This window comes from Vidua chalybeata, chromosome 5 (assembly GCF_026979565.1).
Source record: "Vidua chalybeata isolate OUT-0048 chromosome 5, bVidCha1 merged haplotype, whole genome shotgun sequence".
NCBI lineage: Eukaryota > Metazoa > Chordata > Aves > Passeriformes > Viduidae > Vidua > Vidua chalybeata.
In genome coordinates, this window is record NC_071534.1 from 2,768,077 (window position 1) to 2,786,414 (window position 18,338).

Genomic DNA, 18,338 nt, shown 5'->3' on the forward strand with positions numbered 1-18,338 from the left:
TCCTTATAATTTTTCTACCTTACTGCAACACTTAACTGCTCCCTGTGACTAGCTGGCGCATCTTTTGACTAGCTTTGACTAGCATCCTCATGACTAGGTTTTGTCCTCTGTCCAACCTGCTGCTTTTATTATTTTTCCATCAATATAATAAGGTTTTTTTTTTTTTGTTTTGTTTAAACAAAAATTCCCCAACACAGTTGCTTAAAGTACCATAGATTGTTGTCATGCCCTTTGTAAATGTTTTGACTCTTTTGATTTATAGAAGTTAGCCATGACACGATGCAGCAAGTGAAATACTAAATTGTGATTTATATCTTTGTAATTCCCTTGGCTATAGCAGGGTGTTTTGCATAACATTTGTGGCATTAGCTGCCTGTGCATATTCCTGGAGTGAGATTTCCTTAAGCACAACCTACATGAATCCATTTTGAGCTGGAAGCAGAAACTGTATATTACCAAGCTCCATTGGTAATATACAATTATTATTATTATTAGAAGTTGATTTAGCTAAATCTGTAAATATATTAATTTATAAAATGTGTCTTTAATTATGCATGAAAACATTTACATTTTAAAATACTGCTAGTTCTACCTATTTTGAAAAAAACTCAAGTGTTTTCATATGTAATTTCGCATCACATTGAAGTCACTGTTTTATATCTTCAACACTGCACATTTGAAGAAGTTCTTGAGGACCTAAGTGCATGGATGTACTTAAAAAATTCTCTGTCTATTTTTATTCTTCTCTTGATTGTGAAAAAATCCTTGCTGTAGCAAGACACGTTTTTCTCTCCCTTTTGCCAGTAAATGGTTGAACGTTGGATTATTGAAAAAAGGTTTGCTTTTTTCTGGTAATTTGATTTGTAGTTACCTTCCCTGGTAAATTACTTTCTTAAAAAAAAAAAAAAACAAAAACACACACAACAAAAAATATTTCAAGAGACTGGATCCCTACTAGCAGTAGAAAGCTTTTAGAAACATTATTGTGAAAAGTGCTGTTTAAATTCTCAGGACTTTTTTCAAATTGTTAAAAGAAGACCATATGTATTGCATCCTCTAAGAGTTCTGAATGACTTGGTAACATATATCTCAAAGATAGATAATAATCCAACTCTATCCCCTGTGCAGCTAACAGACTGTGACATGTTTTTAAAGACACATTTTTGTTGGATGGAAAGCTGATACCTCAATGAATTCATAAATGTGAAACGGAGGTTTCCTGTATTTTAAAGCCATTTCCCTGTGTCATGGCCATCTGATAACATTTTAATTGCTCTGAAGGCTGTAGTGTTCTGATCTCAGGACTGGCATTATATCCTACTTGCAATCATTGAATTAAGACCCTAAATGCATACCACATTTGCTGAAGAAATACCCTTAATCAAAACAGAGATGCTGCATATCTCCAAATTACAGCACAGTAACTATCAGATTTTTTTTTTAAACTCTTGGATTTTCATCAGTAAATCATATTTTAGCTTCCTATCACAGTAAGCTTCTATCAGGGAAAAAACACTGGGACTGTACATGTATATCCTGCAAGGTTAATGTTTCATAAACTTAGATCAACATATTGCCTTATTTTAAGATAATTTTTGTGTCTGGAATGCATTTAGATAGGGGGCAAAATTCAAACATAAAGCCCCTTCAAGTTCCTAAGGCCTTGCTATCCTTTGGCTTTGAAGGTGATTGTGGTAAATTAACTGGGGCTGAGTACCTACAAACTTCAGAACAGGAGGTAACTCAATTTCCATGCATTTCCTTTCAAGATAGTTTAAATTTGCTCCTCTGCACTTTGAGTCTCATTTTGTCTGAGACTAGGAATTGTAAAGTGGATTCCAAGAGAAGGCAGCACTTTGTTTAAACGCTGGGTGCATTTCACCTTGGCAGTGGTGCTCAGGTGGAAAAAGGGACAGGGAGAACTACATCTTGCTAGTGTTGCACATGTGGATATTGGCAATTTCTGTGCTCTAGCTCAGGTGTACACCACCACATGCTGCAGAAATGGTTGCAAGTCTCCCTTAGTGAGCAACAGATACTGAAAAATAAGCTCAAAGCTGAAGATCAATGCCAAAATCTATGAGAAATGGCCCCAGAAGTGCAGTATTTTGTATAATGTATGACCACTAAAAATTGCTCTTTTTGCTTTATTGCTAGTCTTCAAACATGTAGAAGTCCAAATTTTCTGGGAATGTGTGTAAGCCTTCCTTGACCCTGCTTTAGAGACGGTGAGAGAGAAACAGCAGATGGGTCTGGGAACTGCCTGGGCTGTGTGTCTCTGTCACTGGCACATGTTGATACCAACAGTCATGCCACAAACTCCTCTCTCATTTCATGCCTGTCCACTTAGTGCGTCCTGCTCACCAGGGAAAATATGCTTTGTATTTTGAGCCAGATCTTCAGCAGGTAAAAGTGGCTGATAGCAGTGGAAGTTCCTCTCTCTGTGGCAGCCCTGCGCTTGGCTCAGAGTGGAGAAGAGTATTCTGTTATCTCTTTTGGTTTTGGAGACTGGGCTGGTGCATCTCAAGAAGAGAATTTCTGCACGGTGAGCTAATACAGCCATCTGCCACTTCTGTTAATTGACAAGACTCCTCTTGTCCTTGGCCAGGTATCCCACCAAATATTTCACCTCTCACCTCCCCGTGCCATTCACCGATTCAGGGGACGCCAGCCACGAGTCCTACTGGAAAAACATCTTCTGTGTCATTTCCAGAGCCTACAGACACTGACACCAAGCAGGGCCTAAAGCCACACAAAGTCTTAACTTCTACTCAGAGTGCACCTAGCCTGTCAGACCCTGTTATCAGCCCCTCCATCATCTGCAGCAGGTAAGATGATAATTTGACGTGCCTTGCCATCATTTCACACTGTTCTCATGAACAGCCCTCTGTTGGCCCACATACAAGTTTTTGTGATTTACTACAGTGTTTATATTGCTATTTCAGGTTTATAGTACTTCAGTAAATGTGTAGATCAATGCTACAAAATACTTTTAAAGTGGGAGACTGTTGGCTGTATTTATTGCTTTTACTCCTGTCAGATGGACAGCCTGATTCCTAAATAAATTCTTTGTCAATAACCTGCAGATCCCAAAGTTGGGTTTCATGTTTGCAACTTGTGTTTCTGGAGCCATGCCCTTGACATGAGCAGTCACCTTTAGGTCACAGGCCAAGGCTTGCACAGCAGGCACCTGATGTGGCATAGAAAAATCTGGCTGCTAGGGCCAGCAATGCCTGAAGACTCTGTGATTTTGAGCCTTCACTCAGGAGGAGTGGGTCCTGTCTTCCCTGGGCAGAGTCAGATTAGATACTGTGGGGATTTTTTTTTTTTTTCCAGAAATCAACTGCAGATGAGTTCTTTCTACTGCTCAGAGCTCCAGTAACACAGTTTAATTTCTTACTTTAAAAGTACCCCTTTATTAGGTAACACAGACCAGACCTGCTTTGCAAAATTAGCATTTCGGAAAGAAAGTTGTTCTGCTTGTCTTCTCAGAAGGGATTCAGTTGCTAAATCCAATTACTGGAGTTTGCAGTACGTGTCCAGCTCAGAACAGTGGAAACACTGGTATTCCCAAGCCTGTTCCAGGGCAGCATCAAGGTTGCTTTACTCACCAGATGTTACTTTTGGCCATAGCATGAGTGGCCAGCCAGCAGAGAGCACTATCAAGTTTGACTATCTATGGAAATAGTTTTTAGTTTCTGCCTTCAATCACGTGACATTGGATGTGTCTCAGTGTGCTGTGTGCAAGGCTAGGAGGTGGCTGGGAGAAAGTCAGAATTGAGACTGCAAGTTTGCTCAAGGGAGTCATCCTCACTGGACTTTGGAGTAGGATCCAAACAGGCTTTTGAGATGGATTTAGATGACTAAATAGAAACTTAAGTGCTTTTAAGAGTTTTCCAAAGGAATACCAGAATTGGGATTTGGAGAGGTTAATTTGAAATTAAAACTGTATTACACAACAGGAATATAGCATAAAGGTGCTGCAGTCTCTTATTAAGCTGTGCCTTTATTACCACTTCAACAAAACACTGTTGTTTCACAAGTGGCATTCATTTCTGGAAGCCTTCTATTAAACAGAACAGTTAGGAATTGCATTTAAAATGTCAAAAAATAATCAATGTAAGATTGTTGTAGATAGTAGTGAAATTAATACCTTTTTCATCTTGTTTATCAACCTGACTGATAGAAGATTTATTTGCTTGGCTATGCACTACAGGTATCATTGAATAGAGATCAGCATTTTTATTTGAAATTCTTTCAGGAACTCATGATGTTTGCAGGGCATACCAGGCTCCAGGATATGTTTGGATGACCCAGTCAAAAGCTAGCTGGCACAGGAGTTAAGCCATTTTTATATGTTGAACTTAAAATGGTTCAAAGGTTCTAGTACAAAGTTTGACCAATCCGAATAATTCTGTAATACTTGCTTTGTGAAGACTGTTATATATAAGACATGCCACAAAATGCTGACTCAAACCAGAGAAAATGTTAGAATGTCAGGTTGTAATTAGGGTTTAAAGGGAACTATACACAAGGAATAAAGCTTTTTAATGGTAGGGAAGAGCCAGTCATTTTAAAAGGTCATAATAGTGTGACCCCTCCCAAAATGTGTTTCTGTTCTGGAAATGATGAAGCAAACTGTGCCCTCTTGGTTCTTATGTACTTGGTATGCTGTCACTGAAGTAATAATAAAATATCATTTTCCTGCTTAAGAGGAACATACTCAAATTTTAGGCAAGAAGAGTGAAGCCAGATCATGACTGTGTTCAAACTGAATTCTGTAAGATTGTATGGGACTCTGGCACAGTTTCATAATTTTAATTCATCTTTAGTATAGAACTAGGGGATTTATTTTGTGCTAGGATACTTAGGGAATAATAAAAAATCATTTTTTATTGGTTCAGGTTTACTGTTGAAAACACAAATTTAATGCTGGTGGGCAGTTAATCCAAGGTCTTTCTGTATTTTTGTCCTGAGATGCAATAAAACTTTAGCACTCTCCTGTGATTTTGTCTGGAGAACATACCCTAAACCATGACTTCGACTGTATGACATAATCTCACACTGCCAGTGGGAAATCCTTTTGCACAAGACTCCCTAAGGCACGTGGTTCTTCATATTGTGTGTGTTTCTTGATGTATTTCAGCTGTGGCAGACCCTACAACCAAACAGAAGCTGGCAATGGGACACTAAATAGAAATGATGCTACTACGCACACCCTGAACAGAACAGGTAATTCTTTGTCAAAAGCACCTCGTTCCCTCAAATTCAGTAATCATCCACTAAAAGGGCAGACGAGCTTGTCTGTCATAAAAGGAGAACACACACAGGTGAGTCCATAGGAATTGTCTTTGACAATTTCATGTCCAAACGCTCCTTCCCTTTTCGTATGTACAACATGTACAAAATGCTTATGGAGGTAAATTATAAAGGATATACTGTTCCCCTCAATTTACTTAAATAATGGTCCTCAAAATTTTTTCTCTCTTCATTCCCTGCTGCCATTTTTTACACTCTGCAGGGTATATCTTTAATGCCCTCGGACAGATTGTCCAACTTCAGAGCCAGCCAAGCAGTACATATGTATTATGAGTCAGAGCTCCTGTTGCTGTTATTCAGAAGGTCACGGGATGACTTCCATGAAACCCGTGCTGTTCACACCACAGGCTTTGTGATTTGTGTTTGTAGATGATGCTGCTCAAGCCACTTCTGACTACGAGACCAACAACAGCGACAGCAGTGACATCGTGCAGAACGACGACGACACGGATTGCTCCAAGGAGCAGCCACGGAAGGGATCTGGCTGTAGGTCCTACACACCCGAGACCATCATCCTGCATCCCTTGACACCACCTGAGGTAGCTCCTCTAAGCTCCCCCAGCACAACAGAATGAGTGTGCGCAGACACTGAGGGGGGAAAAGAAATACGCAAAACGAAAACCAAACTAACCAAAAACCCAGATCCCCACAGAAAAAAAAAAGTGGTCTAGGGGTGCTGCAAGGTATTATTGTCTTAAACAACAAATGTTTCAGTGTGATGAACAAATGATGATTGTCCCACAGCATTCAGCTGTGAGCTTGGTTGAGATGCAGAGGGAAAGCTCTGTTTAGTTAAGTTTTCCACAGCCTGTTGTACAACTGAATTAATAATCTGCAGTTGGCAGGAGCTCTTGAAAATTTTATTGTAATCTGCTGGAGTTGGACATGCTGAGTGAAGGCATTTTGCTTGAAATGTTCTGGCATTTACTCATCCCCAGTTTCTAAGTAAAATAAAATTCCAGGGAGTATACTGGGAGAAATGTGAAATGGTTGCACAACCCAACTTTTATTTGCAGACCTTGAAAAATAGATAGGTTTCAGTTTAAGGACTACAAATCTTCACTTGGACTGAGCTCTGTTAGCCATGTTAGAGTCTAGTGAATGGGTCCTGATGCAGAAGCAGAAACTGAGAGCTTTTCTCTCTGTACCACAGTGAATTTCACAATGAAGGCAGCCTCCCTTGGAAATGAATGAATGATTCCCATGAGTGAATGAATGAGTCTCAGTGCTAAGTGCAGACACTGCTGTTTCATAAACAGAATTTCCTAGCCATTCAAGTGAAACACATTACAAAGGAGAGTGAGTAGCTGCAGGGCTGCAAGAAATGAGGACATCTACACTGAGCTGAGTGAAGTACCACTCACACATGATGCTAATGTGACTTTAGCTTTTAAGAGCATCAATTTTTGCTTGAGATGCTTCACTGAACTAACAATCCTTTTTATTCTGATTTCTGGCACAGGACAAGCCTGTACTGGCTCCTGAGCCTCTGGTTATGGACAACTTGGATCCCTTGATGGAGCAGCTAAATAGTTGGAACTTCCCAATCTTTGATTTGGTGGAAAAAATTGGGAAGAAATGTGGTCGGATTCTCAGTCAGGTGAGAGGTGCACCTTGTCTGCAGTGTCAGGGTGGAATGTTGACAGATTTAGACACAGACATGTTAAAAGGCATTGTCCTTACAACCTGATGGTCCAAGGAACTGTGATCCCTGATACCTAATTCAAAGCTGACAATATGAACTCTGCCTCATTATATTCCTTACTTTTGAATGCCTTTATTTTTAAATTTAAAAATGTGAAAGATAAAAATCACGCACCTATTTTGCCTTTTGCTCTCTGCTTTTCTGAATATTCTCCTGAGATGCTTCCAGCCCTTACTGAGTTCTTTGGGAAAGGATTTCTCACAGGGTTTAGCATGGGAGGGCTAAACAGTAAATATATTCAGTGGGTGCAAGATATATAGAGTTTTAGTCCTCTTATATACTGAAGATTTCAGTATAAGATCCCACAAATAAAAGGTTTCAGATTTCAGGCTGGGCAAGAAAGCAAGGTTTGAGGAAGTGAGGGTAGAAAGAATATTCCCTCATTTTTAAAGAATCAGAACTTAGAGAGAAAATTCATATAACATTACGTAGGGAAGATTTGCTATGAGCTGAGAGAGCTCACTAGTCTTTCTTTCAGCTCTCAGGTTTTTATTCCTTCCTGTGGGTTTAATTCAGTTACTGACACAGCCTGTGTCTAGCCAGCACGATTAGTGTCACCTTCCATAATCACTTCCTAGGCTGAACTTTCTACTCTCTTATGCCCCTATTTGTGGCACACTGATAAATTACTCACTTTTTTCTTATAAAAGTATTGAAGATTATTAAACAGGAAAAGCAAGTAATTATTTTTATTATTATTTAGGAATGAAAGGGGAAAAAAGCCCGAGAGAATCAGACTGAACAAGGATCACTTTACAAGGCATTATGTAGTGATGAGTGCTGGAAAGAGGAGATAAAGTTAATTGGTACAATGTGGTACAATTATCACCACTCCCCCCCAAGAAACACAGAGGTTAGTGTGTCAGGCAGATTTCAGTGTAACAAGCTTCAGAGAATGCTGGATCAAATCACAGTCCCTTGGTGGTTACCTATTATTCAGCTAGATTCAATTATCCAGTGGTCAACAAGGAAAACCATGGCATGAATTCAAATTTATTCTGTGGTCTGCTTTTTAGTGTTCTGCAGCTTGGCAAGCAACATCTGAGTTTGACCAGCCTGCCAAGTGTCTAGGTTCATTTTAGAGAAACAGGCAAACTGTGGATATTGGATATATTTACTGGGTAAATTCAGTGGTGCTCATTGAGGCACTTCTGCACTAGACAGTGAGTGTGGGATTGAAATGCTCTTCTAGGTCATACTCATTTCTCTAATAGCATGGAGTGATAATAGAATGATGAATGAAACATAAGGAAGACCAGAACTTTCTTTTAATGGCATAAAGAACAGTTTGGATGAGAGTTCTGGTTTTACATGGGTCCCTCTCTAGGCTTTAAGCATTTCACCAAGCTGCATGGGGTTCTGTACCTCTGTGTTTCCCTCAAATTGCATTAAATCTCCTCACTCAACTTCCCAAAATCTAGTTTTTGCACAGGTTCCCAACATGTTATCCACTTCACAGCTCTACAAAATGAGGCTTGAGAAATAAAATAGAGAAGCTTTAATATTTGTGATGAAAATTCAACATTTTCTGTAACAGCTGTTTATAATAACTCCTTCTCCCTAACAGCAAGTTCAACCTTGTTCACAAAATAGAGATCCTTATTACCCCCACCTACTCAGATGTTGCTGATGAAATTATTTTCAGAAATCAGGAAACTAAAGTATATAATTCTTTTTCTCCAGCCAAAAGCACTATTTTTTTTTTCTGGTTTGATTTTTAAATCCTAGGATATTATTAACAAAGGTAAACAAAAGCTCTAATGATTTATTCTCTGTATTTTTCTATTAAATAGACTAACCCATTCAAAAAAAAAAAAAAAGAGTCAATTAAAAAGCTGAATTAACTGTGTTTGCCATGCTAGGTTAAATTTATGAGATGGAACAAAGCAAAGTTGACACATGCCTCCAGGGAAGCATTCAGTTTTGAAGGCAAATGCTGGCTTAGCATCTTTGAAGCTGTTTGAGATATCTGTTCCTTCTCTGTGGAATGTTAAATTGATTTAGACATATAAAAAGACCCCAAACCAGTCAGGAACCGTGAAAGCATCTGTGCAAACTGGAGTGGCAAGCCCAGTCAATGTGGCAGTGACAAATGTGCATGACAGGGTTCAGAGAGGAGCATGAATTCAGTCTCATTTCACAAACCAAGAGCCAAGCTCTCAGAACTGAGCTGTTGCTTCATAAGAGGCCATAAAATTCAACAATATCTTCAGTCACACTTAACACTTTCCTTACAGCTCCTGTAAGACTAAAACCTGTGACAGCTTTTCTTGCTGGGCCCAAAAAAGAAAGAGAAAGAAATAAAGAAAGAATTAAAAAAAAAAATATTTATTAAAATGGCCAAATTACTTGCTTGGCTGTGTATGTTATCTAATGACCCCAGAGAATAATGCCATTTTACTCCAAATCAGAGGGAAAAGCTGTAATTGCTACACATCACAGTCAGCTTTGCTTCTTTTCAACTATGGAATTTCCCAGCCCCCAAAATCCAAGGAGAGAAAAACCATGCTTTTATGACATGCTTTATTTAAGGTACCTGTCCAGTTCTGCTAGTGTAGACAAGTAAGATTTGGTCGTGCTGGATATTATTTCATTATGATTCCTCTTTTTATACAGAGATGTTTTGCTGGAAATAAGTGGCTAGCATTCCACTGACCTAACACTAGAATGCAAGACTCATCTGTCTGTTGGTAAAATACTGGACCCCAGCTGATGCAGTTAAGCCACGATTCTAGAGAGATAAACAGGGTTATGTGCAAATTCTAATCCTCATTATGCATGAGGTCACTCTATTCACTCTGCCTAAACACAGGGGGGGTCCCATGGGGTTTTCAGAGAGTCTTTTACAGGCCCTGCCTTTTATTCTGAGCTCTTGCCTTCCAGAGCACAGTAGCTCAGTTATGGTAGGAAGAGAAGTGAGAGCTGGGACCCCCAGCAGAGCCCCCCTGTCAGATTTTGGTCACTAGAGGCTCATCCTGGATGGGGTCAGGCCCCACACTCCACCTGCCTCTGCACCATCACCTCTTTGCCAGGATTAGTTCACAGGCAGGTTTTTCCTGGTAGGGAATGACCATGAGGGGAGGCAGGAGGAAGGTCATGAACGCTGCAAATTCATTTCCTTTCTTTTTTTTATTGTTACCCTAAAAATCCACAATGGCAGGACTTTTGGAGTTGATGTTCATTCAACTTTAGGTGCAGCTCATAGGTCCCAGTTTAGATACAAAATATACAGACACAAGCAGGTGTGGATTGACATTTGATTTATACTCAGATGTAAAACACAATTAATTTGTGTTTTACACAATTGTAATTTGTGACTGTTTCTTGCCCTAGAGCACTCATCAGTCCAAATGTGCTTCAAGTTGCTTAGCTCTAGGCAGGTCATTACCAGGCAGATGGCATCAAAAGGACAGGATTTAGCTACCAGCAGTAAATAAATAAAGATTTTGCAAGGCTTTAGGGTCCAATTTGTGATAGAAGTGAAAAGACCAGGCAGTGCTTTTACTGTGTCCCATTATTTTGTATGCCAAGTTCAAACTTGTCTTCAGAAGTGCCCATTTTGTGTCAGACGCTGCTTACATTTCTGAGCATTCATCTCTCCTGAACACCTCCTCACTCATCCATGGCATTCTCCTTCCCATACATCCTCTGCCGGACGTTTACAGTCACCTTTGGTGCAGGAAAGCTTAGAGCAGCTCTGCCTCCTAAGCTGTTTGCTGCCCCTGATATCCTGTTGGAGTCATTTTTATCATTTCACTTCCAAAATTGGAGAGAAAGCAAGGACACAATGCATAGGAGCCACCCTTCTGTCAGTCCTTTGCTTGTTCTTCCTTTTCTGGGAATTGATTTGAGTCAAGAATTTGGGAAAATACTACCAGGAAAGCTGATTTCACAGGACAATTCAACCTAAGGAGTTTTGTATCTAATTTGTAGAGTTTTTCTCATCTACTTAGCAACATGGGGTTTTTTGTTTTTTGTTTTTTGTTTTTTTCAGGTATCATACAGGCTTTTTGACGACATGGGGCTGTTTGAAACCTTTAAAATACCAGTGAGGGAATTTATGAACTACTTTCATGCCTTGGAGTGTGGATACCGAGAGATACCTTGTAAGTAAAAATTCCTGGCACACAATGATGCTTCCTTAAAGTTTTGGGGATTTTGTATTGAAGCTTTTCTTCTTGCATTATAAAACTACTTTTCTTTTCTTCCAGTACATCATGACCAAATGGATGGCTAGGCAGAGGCTGGTGCTGAGCCACAGCCTGTCATCTTTTTTTTCTTTGCATTCCATCTTTTTGCATTGTTTCATAATTCATGGCAAAATCTGCCAGAAAGGCAGAAATCATATAAAGCTATTATAAGTAAAGACTTTCCTGATAATGCAAGTGTACCCCAGTGCTCCAGTTGGAGGTTCTTGAAACATTTGACCCCCTAAAGGCAACTTGGGCTTTTACACAGTAGCAGTGCTATGCTACCAAAGGGGAGATGAGCTTTATAAACAGAAAAAACATGCCCAAAACATGAGTGAACCCTGTTCAGTTACTACAGCTTAGCTGATATTTTTCAGTGGGAAGTGTTTATTCCCTCAAAAGCCTGTTTCAACTGTTTTCAGTCATCCCCAAATAAAATTTATCAAAGCGCTTCAGCTGCAAAAGACTCTTGTTTTGAGGAAAGAGGAAAGAGTTATCACCCCCTTTTAGGTGTCAGATAAACCCAGCACTGAGGAACATAGAACACTCTGTTTTCTCTACACTCACAGAAAAATGTGGGAGACATCATTAAAAGTCATGTAGTCTCTCTGTCAAATATTAAATACCAATTGGAGCAGCTACAGTGGGAAGGATTTAAGGAAAGCTACCTCAAAATGCCTTCAGCCAGGTGGTTTGGAGTCTGTTCTGGGGGAGTGAGAGACTCAGTTTCGATCTTTTCCTTGTGTTTGAACTGGATCAGGGATCTAAAGCAGCAGATCACAGCTTGAGGAGGTTAGAGATGGAAGTCCCACAGCCCGTTCTGCTGAAGCCATTCCTTTCTGTTTAAAACATTTAACTATTCATAGAGTCTCTGGGATTTTTGTGAACCTAGAACTTTATTTCCTTGTTTTTTTCTTAAGTGTTTTGTTTTGTTTTTTGTTTTACTAAAGAAGAATCTCTTTCTAATACAAAATCAATTTATCTTCCTTTTTTTTCATTTCTGTGAAAAAGGTAAAAACAGGTCTGATGCTCGTGATAATGTTGGTTTTGTCTCTGCTGGATTGCCTGCCACACGGTACCCACTAGATGGTGCTGATAGCCCTCTGTCAGAAATCTCCTGATGTTTTATAGCTGGATGGTTTTCTTCCCACCACAGATCACAACCGAATCCATGCCACTGATGTTCTACACGCCGTGTGGTACCTCACAACCCAGCCCATCCCAGGACTCCCAACTGTGATCAATGACCACGGCTCAGCAAGTGACTCAGGTATATTTAAATCTTGTCATCCTAAAGTTTCTCTCATGAAATTTGCAGCAGCAAAGGCAGCAGCTGGGGATATTGCATGCAGGATTTTTTTTGCAGTCTGTAACACGGCGTTGAAGTTCAGTAGCACAATGGATGTTGAAGGTGTTCAGGTGTGTTTGTGTAACCTGGAAGGGAATGGAATTGTTCCTCCAAAACCTAATACTTAACATTTAATGATGGGTGAATGCAAGCCTTTGTGGTCACCTTTAATGACAGATGTTTGTTACCATTTGATTTTTGCAAAAGTTTGGGATTTTTGCAAAAGGCTTTTTCCTAGGAAGACTGGATTATGATTATGATTATGATTATTATTATTATTATTATTATTATTATTATTATTATTATTATTATTACTACTATTATTTCCTAGGAAGACCGCAGTGCCGTACCAGAGGCAGTGTAGCCTTAAATCCTCAAACTCTTCATTGTTTTGCTATTCTACAATTTCTGGGGCATGCAGGCAGTGCTGTGCACTTGGCACTGCTTGGCTCTCCTGAAGTGTTCTTTGCTTTTCCTCACTATCTCCAAATAAAAAGACTTGTTACCATCTGGAAATTGCTTTACAAGACCACTCTTCTTCTGTTTTAGGATTGCTCACTACAGGAAGCTGTTCTTCTTGCATTTTTTATATTAATTTCTCCATGTTCAGCTGTGGCAACTAGAGGACCTGTCTGTGTTTTGTGGGAGCTCTCAGAGAGTTGCTGGAAAAGCAGGAGTTTGCTCCATTTATGCTTTTTTTTCATTCTTTTTTTTTTTTTTTTTGTGTCTGTGTGGTGTTAAATGGTTTTATTCCTGGAAAAAAATTATTAGCAAGGGATTTCAGTGGTTTTGTAGCTGAGGTGGAATGAAAAGGGTTGAGCTCTGGGGCTTTTTGATGTTTGTTATTTGAAAGACATTGTTCAGCTGCATGCAAGATCCATTTGAGGTCATTCAGATTAAATTAGCAAAGCATCTCAGTATCTGTCTCTGACAGGTATGCTCAAGATGCTTCAAAAAGGGGATGATAAGAGGATTATCAGCAAAGATCCAAAGTCTAGACATTTGTATTGCAAAACATGCACTGTGATTTAATTATTAAATTCTAGTCCATTGCTTTAAGGCCTATCAGTGTCTCATGGACTTGTCTACATGATGAAGGAAATTAGAGGAAGGAGTGGGAAGATCAAGTTTCCCCACAAAGCTCCAGCATGGCTGTGAATCCATGTTTTACTGCTTGTAACTTACATAGTTGGAGGATAGGTTTTGCTGGAGGGCTGGAAGATCCCCAGGTGGGATCAGAATTTGTTTGCCTTATTGTACTGGATCATAGGCACAGAAAGCACTGAGGTCAGGCTGCATTTATTCTTACTGTGAATTTGCTCCTTCTCTCCCTGCTTTACTGCCTTTCTTACTGAAAAAGTGGCACTGGATTTTTTACTGTTTCCCTTTCTTTATTTCTGCTCAGATTCTGACAGTGGAATCACTCACGGCCACATGGGATATGTGTTTTCAAAGACATACACACCTACAGACGACAGCTACGGATGCCTGGCTGGCAACATCCCTGCCCTGGAGCTCATGGCTCTTTATGTAGCTGCAGCCATGCATGATTATGATCACCCAGGAAGGACCAATGCCTTCTTGGTAGCAACGAGTGCTCCTCAGGTAAATAAATCTCAGGCAGTGTTGCTGTACAGTTTGGAAGGTCTCGATGACAGCTTTTCCTTGCTAGTGGTGCCTGTGGCTTCCATTAAGCACAAGTCTGCCAAATATTTTGAAACAGCTTGTCAAAGTGACAGAAATAATCGCTTCGCTTGGGGATTGCTGGTAAGAGTCTTCTTACACACCCTCAGTTAGCAGAGCTGTTGAGAAAGGTACTGATAAACTGTGTCAGTGAAGAAGGTAAAGCTCTGCTGACTGATAGAGAACCTGTAACTGTGGAAGAATGGAAGAATTATTCTGCCAAGTAACGCACAGAAGGATTAAATAAAATAAAACATCCCAGTTGTGTGGCTGGCTGTGCTTTGCAAGTTAATTGTGCGTGATCATAACACATTTTCTGTTGCTTCTATAGAAGATGAGCAGCTTCAGTCTTTTTATGAAAGCGTTTGGAGGCAGGGAGTGGAAAATAATCTCAGTGTTATAAATGTAGAATTGAGGCTTGCCTAAGGTTACACAGAAGTTACTGCCAGTCCTCAGAGTTGAATTCAGCAATTCTGACTCACTCTTTATTGGCTTAATTATGAGATCATCTTTCCCTGCTTTACGTAGCTGACCTGCCTGGTTTCAGCACACTGTGCTGAAAAATACTTCTATTCATGAGGAAATTTAAAAAAAAAAAAAATATCTTAATGGTGGCAGGTTGGGTAGGGATGCAGAAATTCTGCATTTACTCCCTAGCTTACAACCAAACTTCCTCTGTCACCAAGAGCAAGTCACCTGAACTTGCTCTGGTGTCACTTTGTGTCTATGGATTGATAGAAATGCTTCTCATCCTTTCATTTCCATTGTATTTCTGTGATCAAAAGCTTTGATACTCTGGCCAGATAAATAGACTGGGAGAAGACATGTGCTATCTTTTAAATCTAATTGTAAGAAACAAGTGCTATAGCTCTGTGCTTGTAAAAATCAGAAAAGGAAGTTAGATTAGCCTTTTTGTACTGGCTCTAGTTTGAAAATAAATTAATAGGAAAAAACTTTTTTTTTTGTTATTTTCTGAATGGAATTACCATTACTATGAGAGTTCAGTATCTTATTTTGATAAAGATTTGGATTTTAGCCCTGAGATATCTGTCAGGCTGAGTATGTTTCAGGTTACAAACTGGAATTTCACCCGTTTCTGTGTTTGGAATCAGTCCTACATGGACACAACTGGTGAGGCTCATTCTGGCAATCAGGGAAGCACACACCTCTGTTATATTAGCCATCAACCTATGGGCTGAAACAGGATGATCCATTGCTGTGATTTTGCCAAGATGGTTTTGCGTAGATGGTTTTGCTAGGACGATTTTTGCCAAGATGATTTTGCCAGGATGATTTTTGCTGAGATGGTTTGCAGAGATGGTTTTGCTGAGATGATTTTGCTAGGATGATTTTTACCAAGATGATTTTGCCAGGATGATTTTTGCTGAGATGGTTTTCAGAGATGGTTTTGCCGAGATGATTTTGCCAAGATGATTTTGCCGAGATGGTTTTGCCGAGATGGTTTTGCTGAGATGGTTTTGCTAAGATGGTTTTGCTAAGATGGTTTTGCCGAGATGATTTTGCTAAGATGGTTTTGCCAAGATGATTTTGCTGAGATGGTTTTGCCAAGATATTCCTCAGCTGCCCCTTGCCCGCGTTGCTTCCACAGGCGGTGCTGTACAACGACCGCTCCGTGCTGGAGAACCACCACGCTGCTGCTGCCTGGAACCTCTTCATGTCCAGGCCAGAGTACAACTTCCTGGTCAACCTGGACCACGTGGAGTTCAAGCATTTCCGCTTCCTCGTCATCGAGGCCATTCTGGCTACTGACCTGAAGAAGCACTTTGATTTCGTTGCCAAGTTCAACGCCAAGGTGAGATCAGTTTGGGTTTCTGGGGAACGGTCAGAAAAGATTGTGGGCCTTGGTAGCATCCAGCAAAAAAGGGTTTCTATTTCCTCTGAATGTCCTTTTGGCTGCTGTAAAATGTTGAATAATAATCTGGCCTTTCTGATGGGTTTTTACTCATTTAAAGTTAGTGACACAGCTTCTCTTCTCATATATATATTTACTTTTTTTTCAGAAAGTGGTTTAAGGCTAAAAATATCACAAACTGTTTTTACATTCTACTTTTCAAGATTGCTTTCTTGTTCACTGGCACTTAGACCTATTAGAAAAGCACTCGGGAAAAATCAAAGGTGTTATTACCCAGTTTCCATAATGGCCACCTTAAGTGAATTTTTACTGATTTAGTTGTACTATTGCATTATGAAAGCAGAAATCAGAGCAGTTTTGTCATTCTAATTTCAAATGCAGTGAAAGCGTGGTCACTAAACATCTTTCCTGCATGCTCCATTCAGTGAGCCATAAAATCACAACCCTGGGAAACCATTCCTAAAAACTGTTTACAGTTTCAACCTAACTTATTGGGAATCACCTCCTATTAAGATATTTTAATAAACTCCATCACCCATCAAAGCTTTTGGCCTGTTAACTAGATACCTGCCTTTGGAGCTGGTACTGCTTTCTTGTTCCTTGTGAGAAACCCCCAAAACCAGTGTGTTTTGTATCTGGGACCTCCTAGCTGTTTTGGTGGCATGGATAAAATGTTTTTATCAATCTGGCATTACTTAGGATGGATCTGTATGCTGACACTTCGAAACCTCCACGTGTACAACTCATTTTATTTTCCATTTCCCTGTAACATCTCTCTTTGTCAGGCTTTAAGATGTTGTGGAGAAAGGCCCTAGATATGGTTCAGGATAGAAAGAGAACTGATCTGTAGATCCATAAAAATCTGAGCTCCTTCTGCACCCCTGCTAGTCATGTCCCCTCCAACCTTAACCTTTCTGCTTTTATTTTAGAGCAGCTGACAGTATGTATCACTTTTTCTTGTGAGAGGTATGGGAAAAATAGAGAAAAGGAAAAAAGGGAGGAAATAGTTTCAGCCATGCTGATGTCAAACAGGGAAATAAGCTCATTACACACATCTTCACGCTGCAATCAAGCCATCATGATATTTTATAGTAATTTGTATTTATACACCAGTAGGTATCAACTTCTTGAAAAATGTCATGGAAAGATTGCATTTCTTTGTTTTCCTAGTAAATGCTTTCAAACAGGTGCATAATGTGCACTTCTAATAGATAATATTATACTATATATATAATGCATAATATTGTTATATATAATATAATATAATATAATATAATATAATATAATATAATATAATATAATATAATATAATATAATATAATATAATATAATATAATATAATATATATAATATAATATAATATATACTATTATTATATACAGTATATATTATAATATAATATGTTATAATATATTATACATTATATATTATATATTATATATTATACATTATACATTATATATTATATATTATATAATATAATATATATTATATTATATATATTATATATTATAATCTATTATAATATATTTTCGATCTATAACATATTTTCTATATATATTTTCTATGTATACTATATTATTCATTATATATAGTATACATATAATATTATTCTTTTTATATATAGTATATATATTATATATTATACTATATATAATATATATAATAATGATACTGACTTCTCATTATTCATCTCAGTGTTCCTTGGTCTTCACTTATTTTTCCCTTTCCATATTGTTAATTCCAGCCTGGGGTTAGCTCACCTGCTTATGCTAGTGATTTTGTCAAATAGCTAAATATCTTCCTCTTTTGCCTGGGATGACCACGTTGGTTTCCTTTTCCCTGTCTCCTAGGTGAACGACGATGTTGGAATTGACTGGACCAACGAGAACGACCGCTTGCTGGTTTGTCAGATGTGCATCAAACTGGCTGACATCAACGGGCCTGCCAAGTGCAAGGACTTGCACCTGCAGTGGACAGAAGGCATCGTCAATGAGTTTTATGAACAGGTAAAGGCATTCCAAAGCTGCCTGCCTGGTGTTCTGGAGCATGACAGTGCTGGTGGCCAGTGGAAAATCACAGAGAGTAGGGGCAAAGAGGTTGGCTAGAGTCACATTAATCCATTTTTTTTTTTTGCTGGACCAGTAAAAGTCCTTTTTCCACTGAAGTTTCTGGTGTGTCCTCAGAAATGTGTTTCTGCAGGCTGAACTGTTCAAGGCT

The 18,338-nt window shown here is 39.1% G+C and overlaps 1 protein-coding gene across 1 annotated transcript in view; it reads left to right on the forward strand.

Moving 5' to 3' along the window:
• Positions 1 to 18,338, forward strand: part of PDE3A (phosphodiesterase 3A) — a 222,608-nt gene that overhangs the window by 196,030 nt on the left and 8,240 nt on the right. Inside the window, exons 6-14 of the mRNA XM_053943940.1 lie at positions 2,609 to 2,828; positions 5,147 to 5,232; positions 5,689 to 5,858; positions 6,782 to 6,919; positions 11,019 to 11,130; positions 12,371 to 12,484; positions 13,968 to 14,167; positions 15,855 to 16,058; positions 17,972 to 18,127. Of these exons, the coding sequence (XP_053799915.1) occupies positions 2,609 to 2,828; positions 5,147 to 5,232; positions 5,689 to 5,858; positions 6,782 to 6,919; positions 11,019 to 11,130; positions 12,371 to 12,484; positions 13,968 to 14,167; positions 15,855 to 16,058; positions 17,972 to 18,127 (1,400 nt within the window). The remainder of the gene's footprint in view (positions 1 to 2,608; positions 2,829 to 5,146; positions 5,233 to 5,688; positions 5,859 to 6,781; positions 6,920 to 11,018; positions 11,131 to 12,370; positions 12,485 to 13,967; positions 14,168 to 15,854; positions 16,059 to 17,971; positions 18,128 to 18,338) is intronic.